General features: G+C 36.9%; 2 protein-coding genes and 1 pseudogene across 3 annotated transcripts; all 3 read left to right on the top strand.

Annotated features, from left to right (window-relative positions):
* The first annotated feature begins 261 nt into the window (after positions 1-261).
* LOC100852497 (rust resistance kinase Lr10-like) lies at positions 262-3,212 on the top strand (annotated as a pseudogene).
* Positions 3,213-3,271: 59 nt separating this feature from the next.
* On the top strand, positions 3,272-8,317 carry LOC100261252 (rust resistance kinase Lr10). Its single transcript, XM_059738380.1, has 3 exons — positions 3,272-5,901; positions 6,595-6,626; positions 6,969-8,317. The coding sequence occupies exons 1-3, from the start codon at positions 4,988-4,990 to the stop codon at positions 8,132-8,134; spliced, it is 2,112 nt and encodes a 703-aa protein (XP_059594363.1). The 5' UTR covers positions 3,272-4,987; the 3' UTR covers positions 8,135-8,317.
* Positions 8,318-8,534: 217 nt separating this feature from the next.
* On the top strand, positions 8,535-20,958 carry LOC100252578 (chaperone protein dnaJ 15-like). 2 transcript variants are annotated; one of them, XM_059738396.1, is made up of 12 exons: positions 8,535-8,681; positions 9,192-9,400; positions 9,942-10,065; positions 13,826-13,908; positions 13,981-14,092; positions 14,171-14,275; positions 14,423-14,473; positions 19,094-19,183; positions 19,270-19,378; positions 19,483-19,631; positions 19,731-19,784; positions 20,329-20,958. In XM_059738396.1, the coding sequence occupies exons 2-12, from the start codon at positions 9,276-9,278 to the stop codon at positions 20,572-20,574; spliced, it is 1,248 nt and encodes a 415-aa protein (XP_059594379.1). In that variant the 5' UTR covers positions 8,535-8,681; positions 9,192-9,275; the 3' UTR covers positions 20,575-20,958. The 2 variants fall into 2 exon arrangements, with proteins under 2 accessions (XP_059594379.1, XP_002283449.1); XM_002283413.4 differs by lacking the exon at positions 8,535-8,681 and adding an exon at positions 8,876-9,003.
* Positions 20,959-22,534: the final 1,576 nt, after the last annotated feature.

Raw genomic sequence — 22,534 nt, 5'->3', positions numbered from 1 at the left:
TTCACAGTCATGACACATTTTTGTCTATACCAACATGTAGCTTTGAGTATAAAACATTATAATAATTTACTTTATAAGTCAATTTAAATTATTAAATAAAAAATAGTAAACTTTGTTAAACACTCTCTATGTTTCAATTTTCAATATTAATGAGATAGACTTAGAAAAGTTAATTATTTATAGAAAATGAATATTTATTTTTGAGGGAGAATTTTGCCAAACGTGCTTTAAATAATAAAATAATAAAATAATATGAAAGTGGGAAAAGTCTTCGGGGTCGCCGAGACATGAAAATGTGTATGTGGGAGGAAAAACAACATCGAATGTAAAAATGGGGAAGGTATCTATGGTATCCATCATCTTCCTCGTAGCCACCTTCCCAAACCATATCTGTTCACAAAATAAGACTTCAGACTACTACGATCTATGCAAGCCCTTCCCATGCGGCAATATCACCTTCAGCTTCCCCTTCTCCCCCACCTCAGAATTCGGTCTTGGTCCACTCGACTGCGGCCTCCCTCGCTACCAAATTGCCTGCGACTCTGGCCCTGCCATCGAGCTCTCTGGTAGACTTTACTCGGTGAAACAGCTCTCCCTCTCAGCAGATTTCAATTCCATCACCGTGGTTGATCACCAGCTCATCACAGATCTGAGCTCCCGCTCATGCGAGTCCCTACGAAACCTTTCCATTTCCACCTTTGATGTTGCTCCTCTCACGCTTCCTTCGTGGGGCGTCAACCTCACGCTCTATCGCTGCCCCTCGGGACTTTCTCTCTCCCAGCAGCAGCAGTTTCTCTCTACACTATTAAATAATTTCTCTTACACCTGCCAAGACGGGGATAAGCTTCATCTTGCGCGGGAGGTTCGTTGGAATGATACTCAATTCGACCCTCCTCGTCTCAGCCCGGTGCTGCCCCCCCCCCCCCTACTGGTTGTCAGTTTTTTTCGTTGCCGGTATCTCGCACGTTTTTGAATAGCAGCGGTGGGGAGAATGGGATTTTGCTGAACCCGTCTTTCGAAGCAAGCGAACTGATTCCTGTGTTGCGAGAAGGGTTTCCCTTGGAGTGGCCCACTGTAGGCGTTTGTGAGAGTTGTAAGAGCAAGGGTGGACGCTGTGGATATGATATTAGCTCGAGGGAGGTTGTTTGTTTCTGTAGAACCGGTAGCTGCCAACAAGTCTTGTAAGTTCTTTTCCTTTGGTTTCTAATTAAGTCTATTGACGCTTGATTTGAATATTGGGAAGTTTGAGAGAAAAGTAGGAGGAAAAGGAAAAGTGGGGATGTGGAAAGAGATAAAAAACTGATTCAGAGAACTATAAACTATAACTGTTGTTTGGTCTGACTTCTTATTTAAGAACATTGTCACTTGCTGACCTTGATTACATGGGAACTCATAACTTTTTAGCCATTATCACAACTTCTGACCATGTGGTTGAACTTCTAATCTTCTTAATTTCTCAAGTAGGTTCTCATGATGTTCATTGACATATGCTTTTCCTTCATCTGCAGGCACAAACGGTCCAAATGGAAGCTTATTGTAGGTATGGATTCATTCCCATACAAACATGAAAAGTAAAGATATATGTTGAACAGGAAACCACACCTAAAGCTGTAATATCAGTTATACTTGGGAAAAAATGAGGCAAACTGAGTCTTGGTTAATATCTAATTCTAGTAGAAGCTGTTTGTGGAACTCTTCAACTCTTAGGATCCCTGTTCCAAAATTCATTTTTGTTTAAATGGACGGGCCGGTACCCTGTGAGAAGTGGTTGTTCCGGTCATACCCAGAACCCCTTTTTCATAACAAAATAGGAACCTTGTCAAAATCTTGACAATGTAGTTCTTGGGTGAGACTACTATTTTTTTTTTCTCACTTCTCTCCTGATTACCTTCAGACCTGATTCTTGATTCTTCCATATGCCTCTCTTTGATTAATTTTTGACTGATGTACAGGTGTTGCAAGTGGGAGCTCTGTTATTTTGGTCACTGTAATCTTCTTTCTCATTTTCAAATACAAAAAGGGAACCTCTCCATTCTTCAGGGCATTCAATTTTAGAAAGAACCGCCGAAGCACAGAAGATGGAAGAAATGCCCAGCAGTTCATTAAAGAGTATCAATCAACCATATTGACCAAGTATTCATACCATGATCTTAAGAAGATGTCCGGTGGCTTCAAAGACAAGTTAGGTGAAGGAGGTTTCGGCAATGTCTACAAGGGCAAAATGCCAGATGGTCGCCTAATTGCCATCAAAATTCTGGAGAGGTCCAACCATGATATGAACCAGAATTTCGTGAATGAAGTAGTCACCATCGGTAGGATTCACCATCTTAATGTCATACGCTTATTGGGTTTCTGTTGGGACGGCGGAAAACAAGCTCTCGTATACGAGTACATGCCCAATGGATCACTAGGGGACTTCCTATCCCAAGATGGGGTAAGTCTTTCATTAGGGTTGGCAAGGCTTCTTGAAATTGCCATAGGAGTTGCACATGGAATAGAATACCTGCACTTTGGTTGTGAGTCACGAATCTTGCATCTTGATATAAAACCTCAAAATGTTTTGCTAGACCAGAATTTGAATCCCAAAATTTCAGATTTTGGATTGGCAAAATTGTACTCTCGAGATCGAAGCGCCATCTCAATGACAAATGCAAGGGGAACCATTGGTTATATAGCTCCGGAGATTTTCATGAGAAATTTAGGAAATCCTTCTCACAAATCAGATGTTTATAGCTATGGAATGCTGCTATTAGACATGGTTGGTGGGAAGAAGCATGTGCCACCAGAAATGAGCACCTCAAGTGAAAAGTACTTTCCTGATTGGATTTATGATAAGCTCATGGAAGAGGAGGAGATGGAGGCTATTGATTCAATAGTAGAAGAGGAAGTAGGCATAGCAAAGAAGATGGTTGTGGTGGGTTTATGGTGCATCCAAGTGGATCCTAGAGATCGGCCCTCAATGACGAGAGTAGTGGAAATGTTAAATGGGAGTGTGGAGGCCATTCAAACGCCACCCAAACCCTTCTTCTTTTCTCCTCCTCGTGAAGATTTTGAGCAAGAAATTACTTACTCTAAAAGTGATAGCGATTCCACTTCCCTCGTCATCCAAGAGGACAGATCTCATGTATAATTAGTTGTTGCAAATACAGAGGAAATCTAAAGGAGGAAGATGGAGATTCTTACAAATGATATTCATAAAATGATTTTCTTTATTGATCAAGAGTCAATACCATATGTATATTATATATTATGATGTCAACAATTGTGCAACAAGAAGATGGATAAAGTCGCCGAAAAATACAAACCAATGCGAATTTAGTAATATTTATAACTAAGAGAAAATCAATTTGATATATAATAATAAAAAAAAAGTAACATGAGAAATAGAACTTAAATACCAATCTTAATGCTCTGAAATAATTTCAGGCAATTGCTTATTTTTAATATCTTTTGACTCAAAACTTTATTTCGGTTGGTATGTCTTATTCTTCTTTATATCTATTATATTTTTAGAATAGTTTTTAATTAGATACTCCTTGATCTTATTATTTTTTCTTTTAATAACCTAGATTAATTAAAAGGACCTACTTTTTTATCTCATTAATTAAAAAAAAAAACCATTTTTCTATCTCTCCATAGAATCCTTCCATGATACAAATGTCATATATGCAAGTGCTTTTAGTAATATAGATTGACTTCCTTCATACCTTAGGATCAAGTAGATATGCAATGTCTTTTATTTGAATTTGTTTTTTATTTTTTATTTTTATGATTTGTATCTATTAGAAACTTGACTTTTGAATAAACTTAAATATAAAAAGCATCCATCATTTTTAATCTTAGATCTATGTTAGTGATCTTTTAAATTCTTACTTTATGTTATGATCGACTCTCTTGTTTATCAAGAATATTAGAATCACATCATTTAGATGCTTTTAACATTTCCATCTTCAAAACTCATTAGTGTATAAGGGCTTATTCCAAATTCATAAAGTGCATGCCTAATATATCACAATGACTCCAATTCAATTAAAATCCCTTTTGTGGTGTCTTTGTGCTTCTCTTATCTTTAATTTTCTTTTTTTTTTCTTTTCAAAATCATATTTATATCTAACTTGGTACAAATATTTGCATCATATTTACATTCAACCTTCAATAAACATTTTTTGCAACATTGACTTTGAACCATTCACTTGACTTATTTTAAGAATTCTCTAACATGACTTTAGATAAATTCTTGAACTTTGGTTTCCTCAAAATTTTCCACCGTTGGTTTGATCTTAATTTGTTGTAAATAAAAATTTTAATACAACTTTGTTACAGAATAAGGATAAAAAAAATATATAGATTCTTGTTTTAACCAATTTATAGATAAGAGAAAATCATGTTAATAAGGGAAAACGATTTTACCTTTCCTCCTATTTAAAACTTGATTAAATTTTAACCTACACGATAATGTAGAAATAGAACAATCATTATTTTATGACTTTTCTTTTGGCCTTATTTGATCTAAAGCAAATATCTTTCTCTCAGTCAAATAAAGCTAGTGAAAGATGGATACCAAACACTCTAGACAACGGAAAAGTCTCCTTTGGTTACTTTCCCATTTTTCTTGTTTATGAGGGGGTCTTTTAATGGGTTCTTTTTATTTATTTATCAATTTATGTGGGCACAAATTAATGGAGGTGCAAATCAAGGTGATCAAGTCAAAAATTTCTTTTGGAAAATTGTGGGTGGAGGGGTTATCAACATGATTTTGATTGTGTTTTTGTAACTTAAATTTTATTTTAGCTTAAATAAGTTACTGATAACTGTTTTTAAGAACATATTTATTTTTTGTTATTATGCTTTTTGAATCTTAAATTTTATTTCAGCGTAATCTTAAATTTTGTTTTTAGTTCGCCGCACTGGCGAGTCCCTGCCTTTTGTCAAACTTGCTGGCTCACGAGTGGAAAAGGATGGAGTATCTGGGCAGGAAGACCTTAAAATGTTGAATTACATCCCAAGAAACTCCAGTCCAATTCCAACAATGGAGATCACATCTCTACCATTCCTCATCTTCTTCATATCCACATTTCTCACACTCATCCATTCACAGAGCGACACTTCCTACTACAATCTCTGCAAGCCCTTCGATTGCGGCAACATCACCTTCAGCTTTCCCTTCTCCCTAGGTGCAGATTTTGGCTTTGGCCCACGGGACTGCGGCCTTCCCGGATACCAAATCTTCTGCGAATCATCTTCCAATCCCCGCCTCATGCTCTCCGATAGATTTTACCAAGTCAAACAACTCTATCTATCACCACACCATGAACAGCAATCCTCAAACTTCATCACCGTGGTGGACCACCCGCTAATCAACGATCTGAGCTCCGGCTCTTGTGTTTCCCTTGGGAACCTCTCCATCCCCACCAATGCTGTTGCACCGCTCAAGCTTCCCTCCTGGGGCGTCGACCTCACATTCTTTCAGTGTTCCACTCGGCTACCTCTTCCCCAGGATTTTCTCGATACACTCGTGAATAATTTCACTTATAATTGTCAAGAGGGGTACGCGCTACACCTTTTGCGGGAGGTTCGTGGGAATGAGAGTCGACTCGACTCGCCTCCACTCAGCCCAGTGCTGATCCCGAGCGGTTGTGGGTTAGTGTCGTTGCCTGTATCTCGTGCTAGCTTGACTAGGTATGGGTTGTTGAATAGCAGCGACGGTGAGAATAGGATGGTGCTGAAGGCGCACATGGAGCTGGAGCAGCTGCTTCACGTGTTGCGTGATGGGTTTCCATTACAGTGGTCCAGTTTTGGCGTTTGCGAGAGTTGCAAGAACAAGGGTGGACGATGTGGGTATGATAGCATATTGGGGAAAGTAGATTGTTTCTGTGAAGCCGGCCACTGCCAACAACTCCGGTAACAATTCATTTCCTCCCTATTGCTGGTCATATATGGTGGCGGCCGCCTAGCATGGAGCCATGACCAATAATTTTTTCTGAGTATTAGACTTCACTAACACTTTCCTAACTGCCGTGGCGTTCCCAGGTGAACTGCAGTTTGCTTTGCAGAGACTAGATAAAAACCGTGGCTACTCTTATTCACCCCTCCCTAAGTAGCAAGGTTCCTTTAATTGTTCACTTCAAATCTTTTCTAGTATTTGTACCACCCTAGTCCATTATTAACATTTTGTTTTCACTTGTTCCATTGACGTGTTAGCCTCGTTTCAACTCCATAAAACATAGCCGAATTAAAGGAGTCCCCATTTAGAGTATAGGCAATGTTTTGAGAGTCAAGTTGAAGTATCCTTAATTTCAAGGTAGCAGTTGTTAATTTTCCATCACCAAACCTTAGTCCTCTTCATCTCACAAAAATTGCATTTGTATATTCAACATTGGTTGAACATTACAACAAGATTACTTATGGCTCATACAGATATGCATTTGGGAATTAGCTGATATTATTGCTTCTTTCAATGATGTCATTTCTCAACCCTGAGAAATGGTCAACTGGTGGGCATTATATCGCAATTTCTTCAGATGTGGTTATCATTTCCCTTCTCTCTTGTGAGAATGTTTATTAATATGCCTTTTCCCCTGACCTTGCGTGCAGGCACCAACAATCCCAACGGAAGCTTATTGTAGGTGTGAGCTCATTCTTATACCAACTTGACAAAAATGTTGATCTATATTAATCGGAAAACTGACTCCTATCTAAAGCTATAATAATATCAGTTAGAATTAGATCCTACTTTATTTAGTTTGGAAAAATTATGACAACTTGAGTACTCGTACTCATCATCAATTGAATTCTAGTGAGCTGCCGTTGTTTGCAGGAATCTTAACAATGTTGTTCTTCATGAAACATTTTTGCCAATCAGATATCATTCCCATTACTCATCATTTTCAAACTTGATCAAAGGCTGTTTTGGACCTTCTATTATGCATCTATTTCCTCGTGCTTTTCACTGATCTTGAGATGTGTAGGTGTTGCGGCTGGGGGCTCTTTCATTGTAGTCGCGGCTGTTGTGCTGTCCATTTTCGAATTCAAGAAGAGAATCAAGAAATCCTATTCAAGAAAGACCCAAACTGTGGGAGGTGGAAGAAATGCAGAGCAGTTCATTAAGGAATATCAATCAGCCGTATTGACCAACTATTCATACAATGACATGAAGAAGATGAGCAGTGGCTTCAAAGATAAGTTAGGCCAAGGAGGGTTTGGCAACGTCTACTTGGGAAAAATGCTGGATGGTCGCCTAATTGCCATGAAGATGCTGGAGAAGTCCAACCATGAAATTAGCCACGATTTCGTTAATGAAGTAGCCAGCATTGGTAGGATTCACCATGTTAACGTCATACGCTTGTTGGGTTTCTGTTGGGACGGCTCAAAACAAGCTCTTATCTATGAGTACATGCCCAATGGATCACTGGGGGACTTGATGTCCAAAGAGGGGGCGAGACTCTCACTAGGTTTGGCGAGGCTTCTTGAAATCGCCATCGGAGTAGCACATGGTATAGAGTACCTGCACAACGGTTGTGAATCACGAATCTTGCATCTTGATATAAAACCTCAAAATATCCTGCTAGACCACAACTTGAATCCCAAAATTTCAGATTTTGGATTGGCAAAGGTATACTCTCGAGATCGAAGTGCTGTCTCAGTGACCTGCGCAAGGGGAACCATTGGGTATATAGCTCCTGAGATTTTCATGAGAAACGTTGGGAGTCCTTCTCACAAGTCCGATGTTTACAGCTATGGAATGCTCCTATTAGACATGGTTGGTGGGAAGAAGCATGTTGTATCAAAAATGATGGCCTCAAGTGAATCATACTTTCCTGATTGGATTCATGACAAGGTCATGGAAGAGGAGGGGATGGAGGAGCCCATCTTTTCCGTAGCAGAAGAGGAAGTGGGCATAGCAAAGAAGATGATTATGGTGGGTTCATGGTGCATCCAAATGGATCCTAGAGATCGTCCCTCAATGGCAAGAGTAGTGGAAATGCTAAATGGAAGTGCGGAAGCCATTCAAATGCCTCCAAAGCCCTTTTTCTCTTCATCTTCTCCTGCCCATTTTGAGCAGGAAATTACCTACTCTGAAAGTGATACAGGTGCCTCACTTCCCTTGTTTGAGAGTTCTCAAAGTCAGGGGTGACGGTCCACATACAGGGGAAGAAAGCGAAGGGAGGTGGAATGACTCGATGAGATCCATATTCATATATTACACATTCGCATAATGTTATCAATGACGGTCAAGGACAGGGCCATTCATGATTGTAGACGACACTTAAAGACTTAAATAAGAGGGTTTAATAGTGATCAATTGAAGAAGTAACAATTTTTTTTGTTTTTTCAGTTGAATTTTTCAAAAAAAATTAGTACTAACCATTCAAAACTTTAGACCACTTTAACATTCAAGAATAATTAATCCCAGGTGGCACAAAAGTGGATACAAATCATAAAATCATTATAACAACATTTTAATCCTAATTGGTCAGCAGATAATTTATTTCTTTAAATGGCTAATTTTTCATGAAAAATTCTCTCTCCATATTGACCATAAATGCCAAATGATTTACATCATCACGCTATTCTCAAGTGTAACCACCGCACCACATTCCAAAACGCAGCGCGTTAGACTTGGAAACAGCTAAGCCCCTGAACCAAATACGTCTCCCAGCTTTTATCCGTCTCTTTTCCAGGTAATCAAGCCATTCTCATGATCAATTTATTACTTTAGTTTTTCAGGTTTTATTTTATTTTATTTTATTTTATTCTTAAATTGAAGGCAAAAAAAATTATATCAAAATATATAAATAGATTTTTTTTTGAGAAGAAAAGAAATAAAGAGAAATTAAAGGCAACGAAAAATATATAATATAAAATATATAAACATATTTTCTTATTGATGAAATTACGGTTCTGTCGTCACGGGGAGGTGACGAAGAAGAAGGGGAGGGAGAGTTGAAAACCCTAGAGGGTCGGTTAGGGTAAAATCTGGTGCCTGAGATTTAGATCTTGGAGGTTTTTCCTTTTTCTGAATCTCTTGACTCCGTTGTTTGTTTCTTTATAGTATTTCCTTCTCATTTTCCCGAGAAAAGGAGTGATCCAACGCTTTGAATGTTGTGCATTTCGTCAAAGTATTGATTGTTCGTTTTGGATTATTATTATTTTTTTCTCATTATTTCGTGTTTGAATTCTGTGTGTGGTAGATTTGGATTTTCGATTCGTGGAGGGGATTGGGCGGATGCTATTGTGAGGATCGAAGGTGAGAGAGAGAAAGCGGGAGAGGTGGGATGGGTTCGAAGTTGGAAGGGCCTTCGGCACCAGCAGTTCGTCGGGACCCGTATGAGGTGTTGAGCGTATCCAGAGATTCAACAGATCAGGAAATTAAGACTGCTTACAGAAAGCTTGCTCTTAAGTGAGTTCCATTTCCAGTTCGATGCAATTTTCCCCATTTTGATGCCATCTTTTAATTGGTTTTGTTAATTCCTGCGATTGTATAATATGCTCAACTGAAATGGTTTACAGCTTAATTTTAGCTGAATGAGAGTATTGTTCATGTCAATTATGAAAAATAGGTTTTTCAAGAATGGAATTTTGATGTGGCGATGTTGCATTTTTTGGATGGGAAAACTTCAAATAAGTGTAATATAGGGAAGGGAATGTAGCTTTGTTGGACCCATGGCAGTAATGATATGGTTTGAATAAGGCATCCATGAATTGATAGTTAATTGTGTTGTGTCTATCCTTTTGGTAAAAGATGGGGTATCATTGGGTGTGAATATGTTTTGGGCTTAAATGTTACATGCAGATTACAATTGTTTGTGAGTCGTCATTGCTGTTACTTGTTTTTTCTTGTTTGAAAAGCGGAAAAAATCTGGAATGGAGGGTGTACAAAACAGAATTTCTAAGGGTTAATAGATACATTTTTTGCATTACTTAATCCAAATGTTGGACAGGTATCATCCTGACAAAAACGCCAGTAATCCTGAAGCATCAGAACTTTTCAAGGAGGTTGCATATTCTTATAACATCTTATCTGACCCAGAGAAAAGAAGACAATATGACAGTGCAGGGTTTGAGGTGCTTTGCTTATTTCTCTTTTTTCTCTAGATGTTGTTTTAAAGAGTTTCATGTTAGTGTAATTACCTCAATTTGGATTCATTTTCAGTATTATATAATTTCCTGAAAACGTTTGCTTTGGTGGGAACGAAGAATGAGGTTCCATGGAGTATTATTGTCACAAAAAAGGCAGGGGCGGGTGTTGCATACTTGGTATTGATACCTAAGTTCATGCTAACTTTATTTATAGTTCAGACTTGGTGTTGATACATGTAGGATTAGTGACACATTGAGTTATCCTTAGAGGTTGAGTCAGGGCCTTCTATTTCTTACAGTTTTGGTTATCAAATTCTTTTTTGCCGTTATAGCCTTCTAGTTCATATAGTGTAAAAAGGGGGGGTCACTTTCTTATCTTATATATGTGGGCTTTACTAGCTTATTTTCTTGCCCCATGAAGAGGGCACCTTTAATTAGCTGTTTTTATACCTTTCCAAGAGGAGGGTTGTCTAAGTATAATCTCATCACACTGAAACATACACTTCCTTTCAAAATGCCTAATTGCATGAGAACTAAATGTTTCATGTCTCTGACAAGGAACTTGGGCACCTTTTAATCCTTATGGTCCTCCTTTGATAAAGAAAGTACTACAAACACAGTTGATTTGGAAGAAAATTGAGGTAATTGTCTAGATTCTCTAGAATAGTGGTTAGAATTACCAGATATGGTACGGATAACTTGTGCCTTTGATGTCACTTTTGAACTCAAGATGCCAAAAGAAATCACATTGAGGGGTTAGTAGATAGAGATCAAAACTTGTCACTATGAGGACTCTGAACTTTGTTGGTTGACATTCAGCAAACTAAAGTATTGTTGCCAATTCTTGTAGGAATGATCTTGGGTTGATGACCATGTCCTTCATTGGAATTACACTTTTTCTAGCAAAACACTAGTTCCCAAGCTTTTGAGTGTTAATTTAAATTCTGCTGGCTTCCAAACCTAAACATAGAGACAAAAACATTTAGGTTGCATTTGGCTTTGTAAAACTGGATCTGATTTGGAATTCATATTCTGTTGAACTGAAAAAACTAGATTCCATTGTATCCTACTTGTCTATTGTAGGATTCCAATTATATTAACATAATGCAGCCTCATTGAAAATAATAAGGGATTCTAACTATGATATTAGCTAGTGACCCTGATAAACTTACATCCATTCAAAGAGGAAATATGACAGCACCAATGAGAAGGACTGATCTAGTACTAGTTAAGAGCTTGAAAGGATGCACTGGGCGGGGCACGAGAAATTGAGAATCTCATACTTCAATTCTTACAAGGTTTCCAACAAACTGGCATGATAGAGCAGGGTTTGCAAGACACATGAAGTGCTACTTATTATGGTTGTACTTTTTCTAAAAAAAAGACACAAAATAAAGATATAAAATCAATGGGGCTGTCCGAACTGGAAAATAATTTGCTGGACTGCTGTCCTTGCATTTCTATCAACCTATATTTATGTTATTTGGTTTAGGGATCAAAGGTCATTTGCTGATGTTTTGGTTATTCCAATTTTATTATTGGTTTGTTTGCTACAGTTAACTATTGGTTGTGTCTGTCATTTGGGATGGTTTTTCATCCTTAAATTCTAAATTGGTGCTCTAAAATCTGACTTTTCAATTTATTAAAAAATGATTTTATATTTTGTGAGTTGCCATGCATAAGTGTTGTTTTAGCTCTTCATGTAACTGTTAAATGGGAGCTTTCATTGAGATGTAATTGAAATGCCACTGGTAATTAGCAAGTATTTATGAGGAGTGAAGGATTGAATTGCATGATAGAAGGATTGGATTGGTCTCTAATTTCTGAGAAGTGTGCCAGTTGATTAGAATATTCTTTTACAGAAGGAGAATTGATGAGCTATTCTTCAGATCAACAATGAAAAAGCTTCATGTCCTGATGGTTTTACCTTAGCCTTGAATGTTAGGTCACCATTAAGGAAGATATGTTGAAGGTTTTCTCAGAATCCTACAACAACGAAGTCATAAATAAGAGCACCAATACTACTTTTATAGCTTTAGTCCCCAAGAGAAATCATATATCAATAGTTGCTGGTTTTAGACCATAAGTTTGACGACTAGCATGTCTAAGTTCATAGCAAAAGTGCTTTCTTACTGCATTTTAAAGGTCTTGCCTGGGACCATTCATTGGTCTTAGTGGCAAATGAACTGGTAGATGAGAGATGTTCTAAAAAATCAGGAGCTGTCTTCAAGATAGATTTTCAAAAAGGCTTGTGACCATGTGAATTGGGATTTCTTGGATCATGCTTTAGAGAGGAAAGGTTTTAGCCTAAAGTGGGAGCTGTAGATTTGTGGGTGTTTATCTTTAGCTAGTTTTGCCATTCTAGTGAATGGATCAAAGGATGTTTTAAGGGCTCTAGAGGTCTAGGACAAGGGTGCCCTCTATCCCCTTTTCTCTTCACCATTGCCACAAATGTTTTGATTAAGATGGTTGTTAGAGTTGAAGAGCATGGTGTTTTGGAAGGTTTTTTGTTAGGGAAGGATAGGACTAGTGTGTCTCTTCCTAAGTTTGTAGATGATACAATTGTTTTCTTAAAAGCCAATTGTGAGGAGTTGCAAAGCCTTAAGCTCATCTTATGAGTATTTGGACGCATTAATATAGAAATAAGCTCTTTGGTGGGCATTAATTTGAGTGAGGAATATTGGAATTTAGAGTCTCTAATCCTATTTAAGCATCTCTTTAAGGGGAAATCCTAGAGGAACTTTTTGGGATCCAGTATTAGATAGGATTTCTTGTTGTTTAGATAGTTGGAAGAAAGCTTTCTATCCTTGGGAGGTAGAATAACCCTTGTGCAATCTTGTTTCACTTATCCCACTTTTTTCCTTTCAATTTTTAAGGTTCCATTAAAATGGTTTATAGGAATGAGAAATTGCAAAGAGACTTTCTTTGGTCAAGTTTTGGGGGAAGGAAAAAAGATCACCTAGTCGGGTGGGATCTTGAGTGCAAATCAAAAGGGAAGGAGGATTCGGGTTAGGGAAGATCTTCTTGACGAATAAGGCCCTTCTAGGTAAGTGGTTGTGGAGGATTCCTAGAGAGCAACACTTTTTTGCATAGAGGTCATTCTAAGTATCTATGGATTACACTCCAATGGCTAGGATGCCAAACTTATAATTAGGTGGTCACACCTTTTCAAAGTTCCAAGGACTAGAATTACATTTGTTTCCTTTGTTGTAGATCAGTCCATTTATCTGGAATTTCAATTTTTGTCGAAACCTTTTTTATTCAAAGATCGAGGAACTAACTAGCCTTCTTTTATCCCTGCTTCGTGTGTATATATCACCTTCCTTTCAGATCAAAGAGTTTGGCCATTGACTCCCTCAAGACATTTCTCTATGAGCTCCTTCTATAAAGATCTCTTAGTCTTTCCTCATCTTGGTTGGAGAGGAATGCATGGACTTTCGAGGATAGATGGAGATTAGTGAATGCCATTTGGGACTCAATTTTCTTTTTCTCTTCCCTATGGGTGTCAGTTACCAAGCCTTTAGCAAATGTTCCATTGTATTTTAATGCTAGTTTGGAAGAGTGCTTGAGTTTGAAAAAGAAGGCAATGATTGACTGGTTGCCCCCTTTAGTAGATTCAGTAAAGTTAAACTTTGGCAGATGTTCGATGGGTAACCCTGGACAGATTGGTGTTTTATTCTTTATTTATGAAATAAAAGTCTTTTTTTCTTTCTTCTGATTGTGACATTTGATGATAAAATTTCAGGCTCTGGATTCTGATAGCATGGACATGGAAATTGACTTGTCCAACCTTGGAACTGTCAATACAATGTTTGCAGCATTATTCAGGTGATATTTTAGTTGAAGCTTTTGTCTTTGCTAATATCTAGCCCCTTTTAATCTTCTGTTGTACTTGTTTAGCAAGCTGGGTGTCCCTATTAAGACTACAGTTTCTGCAAATGTTCTTGAAGAAGCTTTAAATGGAACTGTCACAGTCAGACCACTTCCAGTTGGAACATCAGTCAGTGGAAAGGTGCTTGCCTGGTTTGCATCCATTTGGGTTCCTACTATTTAAGGTGTATTCCTTCCACTTATTTACATACCCCTGCAGGTAGACAAACAATGTGCCCACTTCTTTGGCGTAACAATAAATGAGGAACAAGCCCAAGCAGGGATTGTAGTTAGAGTTACTTCATCTTCACAAAGCAAATTTAAGGTATATCTATATACAGAAGCTTTCATTGACACATGACATTATTTCCAACAAACAAACTCACATTCCCCGTCACTTCTCCTTCAATTTGTTTTTTTAACTGTAAGCATTTTTTAACAAAATTTCATGTTCATTGACCCAACTTTTCAGCTACTTTATTTTGAACAAGATGCCAATGGTGGTTATGGCTTAGCTTTACAGGTATGATACATTGCTCTCTTTTCTCTAATGTTTTACCCTCTCACACTTCTCTGAGTTCTGACAGTTACCTGCTACTTGTTGTGTTCATAGTGAATGTTGTAATTGATCTGGATTACTTGTATGAGAAAATGTTAAAGAGTAGATGAATACATATTTTGTTTTGGTGATGTTCTGATTCCATAGAACCAATCCTTTCTAACCAAACCCCCTTTTCATTAGCTAGACCAATATAAAATCTAGTAAACTAGAAATTTATTCATTTTGAAAACCCAGTTGATTAGTCTATATGATTATGGTCCTTGAGGCTTGGCTCAAGTGGTTAAGGGTTGGGAAGGATTTGTGGGAGGTTCTAGGTTCAACTGCCAATGTGGACAAAAAAATTTACCTATCAACAAAAAAAAAAAGAATTTATATGATTATGTTATCAGAAAGGGGGAGAAAAAAAAGTAAGTCTATATGATTATGCTACTTTATCAGTATAAAAAACGTAGTAGTTTTATTTATTGCTGATGATAGCGTAAAAATATGCTTGGTGCAAACACTCTTGGTACTCTCTTGGTTTTACATGTTTTGTTGTGTCATGTTGCACACTTTAAAGAGGGCAAGATGCCTGTAACATGATTTCTAGCCTAGATTGAGCATTTCTTCTAGGAATCAAACGGTCTTTGTCATGCCATGATTTTGAAACCCTAGGTTTTTGTCATGCCATTATGTCAAGCTCTCCATCTTGTTCAAGATCTGTGATAATGTTAGAAGATTCCTGGGGGAATTGTTCTGACCCTTCTCCTTCTAACCAGAGTTACTTCTTTCACTCTCTCTTGCCTCCCTCTATAGTTGAGAGAGCACTGGAGCTTTTCCAATCCCTTCCCTGTTGTTCCCTCTGTACTGTATCAGAACCCTCCTACCTCTCTTGTAGTCTGCTACTGAATTCCTATCATTAATTTCTGGTTGGTGCAAAAAATGTTTATATTGCCATCTTCTTAAACAAGCCCTGAAATGAACAATCAATGCTTGTCATATCATGGTTTCAAAATCAAATCAACTCAAATTTTAGGCCCATCTTTTAATCCACACCCCTCCAATATTTTTCACTTCCTATGTTGTTACTCTAGCCTTCCATCACTAGTTGCCATGGAACCTAAAATTGATACTAAGCCACTCTTGAAAGTGTCCATTTCCAGCTGTCCATTAAATTAATAAGACCGTCATCTTCTAAAACAATGAAGATCTATTGAAAAGAGAAAGAGGAATGCAGGAGTTATTCAAGCAAGATATACAAATAAACAAATCCATGACAAGGGGAAATGGACACCTCAAACCTATGGAGAGATCTGACATTCAAGGGAAGTAAAAATTCCCCCTAAATTTCTCGAGCATCAAAATTCCCTTTAAGCTTCAGCCCTTTTGTTGCACATGTTGGAACCCATTTATATGTAAATCATTTTAGGAAGCCTCTCTACCCTCTCATACTATATATTGACTTCAAAGCAACCAAGTGTTGTCCAAAGCATCCACTAGAATCTTCAGAGCCCATACCATTAGCATCTTTAAGGCCAAGAGCTTCTTCCTTTGCATCATTTCTGAAACCTTTCATATTAGAGAAAGCCAACTTTGTTTCTTCTAAATGGTCTGTAAAAATGTCCCCAATATCTGTTTGATCTGAATTTCTTAAAGAGCACTAATCAAAAAGTTAAATTGAGTATCTGAGGGGAGTGTGATTCCATTTAGAAGTGGGGTGGGGGACACTACCCTCCTTCATTTCTTTAAAATGCATAAATGAGAGACTTTTTTGAATTTTTTCTTCCCAAGGTTAAAAAAGAAGTAAGATATGATTCTACCCTGAATAATCTTCCTGTGGTTTATATTGGGCACAATTTTATTCTTGATTACTAGACAATGTTTTCCCACAATTCCACCATTTAAGAAAACTTTTTTCATATTCCACATCAGATTATTGTGACATGCAGTGGTCTGAGGTCTCTATAAAATTCTCTCATTCCCTTATCATAGCTCTGACACGACAAATGTGCATCCACATTGGTGTTGCTATGTTTCAATTAGAAGCAATAATAAATATGTCAGAATCACCTTGTGTTGCCCTAAAAGGTTTATGAGATGTTTGGAAAGCACATTAAATTGCTGATATACATTAAAGTTTAATTCAGTATGTATAATATATTTTGTGACATTTTGTAATAACATACTGAATTTAAAAACACATTAAATTTAAAATTATAATAAATTAAGTTTGAAATAAGGTTTTTTTATCTAAAAACTTTGATAATTTTATTTATAAATTTGTATTTGTTTTATATTTAAATATTATATAGAAAACATAGTAAGATTATTAAAATTGATATATTTATAATAATTTTATTTTAATTAAATTATATATATATATATATATATAGATTTGCATGTGTATATATTACACAATAAGAGAGATGGTCTAGTGGTTCCAGCTAACCAAGCTCATGCAGTAGCAACCCAGGTTCAATCCTTGGCGTCGTGGTGATTGGTGCTCTTTAATTTTATTTCTCTTAGCTTAAGAAGCTATCCCACATTCGAAGTGGGAAGGGGAAAAATAGTGAATTTATTGAGGAACCTGCCATGATGAGCCACAACATATGGTGGGTTGAGTGGGCTTTCTCAATTGGGCTATGAGTGGAATTTCTTTGTTAGGCTTGAATTTTGACTACTTAAATTTTTAAAGAAATGGTGTTGATGTTGCATCGATTTAATCAGCAATGTTACCGAAATGTCGACATAATATCAATATGTCATCGAAAAATCCACAATAAATGCAGATGGAATTGGAAATTTCGGTCCAAGGAAATATCCTTCCACATATCATGTCAGGCCTGCTCGATACCCAAATATATCAACGAAAAATCAGCAATATATCCGGATTTTTTCATCCATAGTTGCCACATTAGAGACCCCTTTTTAAAAAAATATTTATTTTTGTCCTTTCCGCTTTTGTATTTTTTTTTTCTTCAATCATTCAGGAGACATTTGCCTCCCCTCTTGGTTTTTTTTCCTGATGTGGCTCAAGATTTTCTTGTGAAAGATAAGGCCAAGGGCTATTTAGTAGTTGCATTATTTACATCAACTAAAAGAGTTAAAACTGCTAAGACTCAACTAGACCCTTAGGCTCTGTTTGGTGTGCTATATATAAATGGGATAACCCATGTTTGGTTAACAATGGGATACAATATGTTATCTCACCTCTTATTCATTTTTATGGTTGGTTGAGAATGAGATAAAATAAAAGGTGAGATGACATATCCACCCTTTTTTCATATCTTTTATGCATGAGATTTAATAATTTTTTTTTCTCATCTATTCTCTTCTATTTTGCTTTTGTATTTTGAAATTTTATTTTATTTTTCATATTACTTACTTTGTGAAACAAAAAAATTTAATTAAAAAAAATTTAATTAAAAAAAAAATTAAATCTTGGGTTTGAAAATGTAATACTATTTATTTATAAAATTTTGAATATTTTGATTATTAGTATTATTAATAAAGAAATAAAAATTACTTATATAAATTGTGGGGAGATCTTCAAATGATGCTTTAGGTAATGACCAACAATGCATATTAGGATAACTTTAAGTTGTAATGGGCTAACAATGTAGAGTGGACTAACAATGCTAATTCCAGATTGAAGGTGTTTGGGCTTGATGGTGTTGTCTGATTGATTAAATTCTCGGACCAAATTAGAAATATCCAGAAGGTTCCATATCAATAAGGCTAAAGCTTCTACCTACTTAGAAGGTGGTATTCAGAGTTTCATATGAGATTAATGGTTCATAATCCAGATCATGTGATAAAAAAGGCAGTACACTTTCATTCCAGAATGTGAAGCTTTGCAAGCTAAAAGTTAGCTTGCAATATCTTGCATTTTTTTTTAATTGGTTGGACAAAGTTCTGAATAGGATGAATTGAAACTTTGGATATGGACTCTCTTAAAAAGGGCAAGGGTAGTAGTAAATTAGGAAATTGATGCCCTCTCTTACATGGTTAATTCATATCTCTTCCTTCAGGTTCTAAACCTTTGAAGCTTATGAGAAACAAGTACTTCCTTCTCCTGCATCTGAGCCTGCTTACTGCTTGTAAAAATGTTGGTCAAGTTACCCATGACGATGATTACAGTTTTAGCATGTGTTTGTTGAGAAGGATTTTTTTTCCCTCTTTTTTTCTTGTTTTGCTTTTGGTAATATAGAATAAAGAACCATTTATAAGCAGCTGGTTGCTCAAGGATGTCACATCCTTACACAAAATAAATAAAGGTGTTGTTCAGTTATACATTTTTTCATGATTTTCCAATGATTTTTTTGCTAATTTTTGTTGATTTTTGATGTTCATGAAGTGCCATTGTCGTTTGTTTGGTAGAGAAGAATGAGGTGCGGGTGATATAGTTGTTAGTTTCCAATTTAGGATTTGTGCACTGCTTCTTACTGGATTAAGGAATTGTTTATTTTATTGGACGTGCTCTTTGACCTTTTGGTTGAGTCAATAAAATCTATGTGCTAACACCTCCAAGTCTTTTCTGTCAAGGTTTTGGAGTTATGGAACTCATGCATGTAATCAATTGATTGTTGTTCCTGTCTTCAGGAAGATAGTGAGAAAACTGGCAAGGTGACATCTGCAGGGATGTATTTCTTACATTTTCAAGTGTACAGAATGGATTCAACTTTGAATGCGGTATGTGAGTTCCGTTATTTCTGTAGTTCTCATCTTTGGTCATCACAGCTTTAATAAGTGATGAATTCATTTTTGTGATGGTGCAGTTAGCGATGGCTAAGGACCCTGAAGCTGCTTTCTTCAAAAGGTTGGAAGGTCTTCAACCTTGTGAGGTCTCAGAACTAAAAGCTGGCACTCACATATTCGCTGTTTATGGTCGGAACTTTTTACTAAATCCCTTTGTACTTCTGATTTATGAGGCTAATGATTTAATGGAAATTGCTTGCATATTTTGTTGACTTTTACTGGATTTTGATCAGGGGATAATTTTTTTAAAACTGCTTCTTATACAATTGAGGCACTTTGTGCTAAGTCATATGAGGATACAACTGAGAAGCTTAAGGATATTGAGGCCCAGATTTTAAGGAAGAGAACTGAGCTACGCCAATTTGAGACAGAATACAGAAAGGTGTTGCTTGTTGTTTTCTTGATGAGGATTACTTTTGGTTTTTGGTTATATCTGGCTTTCTTTTTGGGTTCTTATATTACTTTTTGTGATGATTTGCAGGCATTGGCACGCTTTCAAGAAGTGACCAACAGATACGGCCAGGAAAAGCAGTGTGTATGTTTTGTTTGTTCATAACCTAGCAAGTATAATGTGGATATTCTGAATTACCACCAGTTTATTGCGTAGATGGTTTCATGCAGTTGCTATAGATGAGATATGGTTGAGGATCCAATAGCATGTATCCACATAGTGGATTGGCTGCCTATAAATTCTTTCTGAACTAAGCAACTGCAGGCAACTGATCAGACCGTCCAGCAGAAAGTTTCCTATTTTATAAAATCATAGTAACTTTTATGTTCCTCCCCCTCCTATGTTATAAAATCATTGTGACTCTCTATGTTCTCCCTTCCTTTTTATTTTTAATCCTTTTTAAATTATGGATCTAAAGTTGAATATTTATGCTCCACAAATGGATGAAAAATTGGCAAAAACTCCCGCACATCATCTGCCCTCACTATTCTCTCTTTTTCCATTTTCTGCTTGTTAAACAATTTATGTGCCACTTATCTGGTCCCATCTCATTTTATTCTGACAATATTTATGGATTAACATCTTGTTTGTTTCTCTAACCCCTTGTTATTGTGCTTGTGGAAAACAGGTAGATGAGCTGCTGAAACAGCGGGACAGTATCCACTGTTCATTCACCGTAACCAAGACAGCTAATAATAGTATTATTAGTGGAAGTGGTAGTAATATGAGTAATGGAAGTAGTAGTAAAATTCCTAATGATGATTTGAAGGTTGAGAGTCCAGGGGAAGATGTAAGCTCGGAAGGAAAGGATAAATCAAGCAAAAAGAAATGGTTCAATCTCAACCTGAAGGGATCTGATAAAAAGTCTGGTTGACAAGGAGTGTTGTGATGGATTTGTATTATTTGAATGGTTTTAGTTTTCCATTCTTACACTGAAATGCGTTGGCCACCAGCTTGCTGCTTCAAGGCTCCCCTTGTATACCTTGTTTCATTCGTTTCTTCCTCCCGGGGTTTTCCTAGCTTGTTCAGTGTGGCATGTTACAGTACAGTCCCTACTAGACATCACAAAATTTTAAGGTATGTGTATTTGTATTCGTACAGTCATCTTCACACTCATAGATTTGGTCCTCATCTGCGGAGTTAATGTAGCAACCCAAGCATATAGTGTTTTGAAACTGTAATAAAAGATCCATTGGTTTGGTTGTTATAAGAACGAATTCGACACTTTTTTCTTTGTTCGCTGAACAAAGGAACCTTATCTGCTGGCAAGGACATCTTGAATCTCATTTGGTCAAAAGAACCTGATGATGAAGAAATACTGTAAAATTCCCTCAAATATTTGGATGAGGACGAACACTCATGTGAAGGTTTTATTGTCGCGCAATTGTTCTGTGAAACCCCCTCTTTAAATCTCTAGGCAATGCAGGTAGGTTGGGTTGTGATTATTATGAATTCCCCCTGAATCCCTGATCTAATTGTTCTCATTTGATTTATATTTGGTTGATCTGATTGAATAAATGGATATTTGTTGGACATGGTTTCTGCTTTCTGCCCTTGGTTGTAACAATTAAGGACCACCAAACGCGTCGCGCCGTGTAGAGCATGGACAGGGACGTTGCCATTACCTGTTTGATATTCCACTGATCAGTATATTCTAATATTGATAATGCTTTAATGTTATTGTGATAATAATAATTTATTTCCATCAATACTGAGAACAATTTTGCCATCACAATCCTACCCTAGGCACAGACTTCGACCCAATCACGGAACGATGATATATTATCATTCTTTAACCTTATATGGATCTGAAAGCAAGGTGGTTTTCATTAAGATTTCAAACCAGACGAGGAGGCTTTGGCCCACCAGTAGAAGTTGGTTGCTGCGAAGAGATTATTGGCTGCAAACTTGACTGAATCTGATGGCCCTACCCATCCATTTTCCATATACACATGACCACGCATCCAAAAAACAGCTGTTAATTAGAAATTTCCCACGTAAGTTTCCATTTCAATCAAAAGAAGAAAGAAGATGTGTACGAGGTCCCATTATCTATCAACTCAGGTTTAAGGTCTTCCTGACCCACTGTGTATAATCTCCATGATCACCAATTTGATTGGTTTGCACACTGACAGAAGACATAGCTGTAGAAAGATAATAAATAAATAAACTTGCAATAATAGTTTTCCTAGTAGTCTAGAAAACTCCATCTTAGGCCATCTGTTCAGGGACCAGTTTAGCCAAAACAGTAGACCCACCAATTCATCTTTAAAATATAAAAAAAGAAGATGACTTGGTTTACTTGAACTACATCATTTCTTTTATTGGCTTGACCTCTGTTGAACCCCACATTTTTATGGTTAAGTCTAAGATCATTTTGCATCTGCTAGGATTTTCTTTTTCCTTTTCAGTGACCAACACCTCTAGAATTCAGAGGTTGGCTACCTTAATCAAGGCTACCTCTTTCTTAAAATAAAAGCATATCATGCAGATTAGGAAAATGCCCAACCCCTTTTCCTCATGGCCAAGTTGGAGTTGTATTAATATTGTATTAAAGATGGATTCCCCCCGTAGAATCAGAGAGTATAGGTATGAGAATCAGTTGTGCCATTGTTTTTAACATGTGGCAGCTGAGTTTGCGGGCACCTCCCTCCCACATGATAAGCCAATTGCACTTAAGAAAGGTGACAAAAGGGAACCCATTTTCGTTTGCTTCCTTTGTTGAGGCACAAAAGCTTAAAAAAATACATGAGAGGCTAGGCTGACGTGGAAGAAAGCAGTCCAACACGTGGCACGAAAAGGAGTGGTGGTGTGAAGTGGGAAATTGAACCACC

Source organism: Vitis vinifera, chromosome 1 (assembly GCF_030704535.1).
Source record: "Vitis vinifera cultivar Pinot Noir 40024 chromosome 1, ASM3070453v1".
Lineage (NCBI taxonomy): Eukaryota > Viridiplantae > Streptophyta > Magnoliopsida > Vitales > Vitaceae > Vitis > Vitis vinifera.
This window is presented reverse-complemented; position numbering and strand designations above follow the sequence as displayed.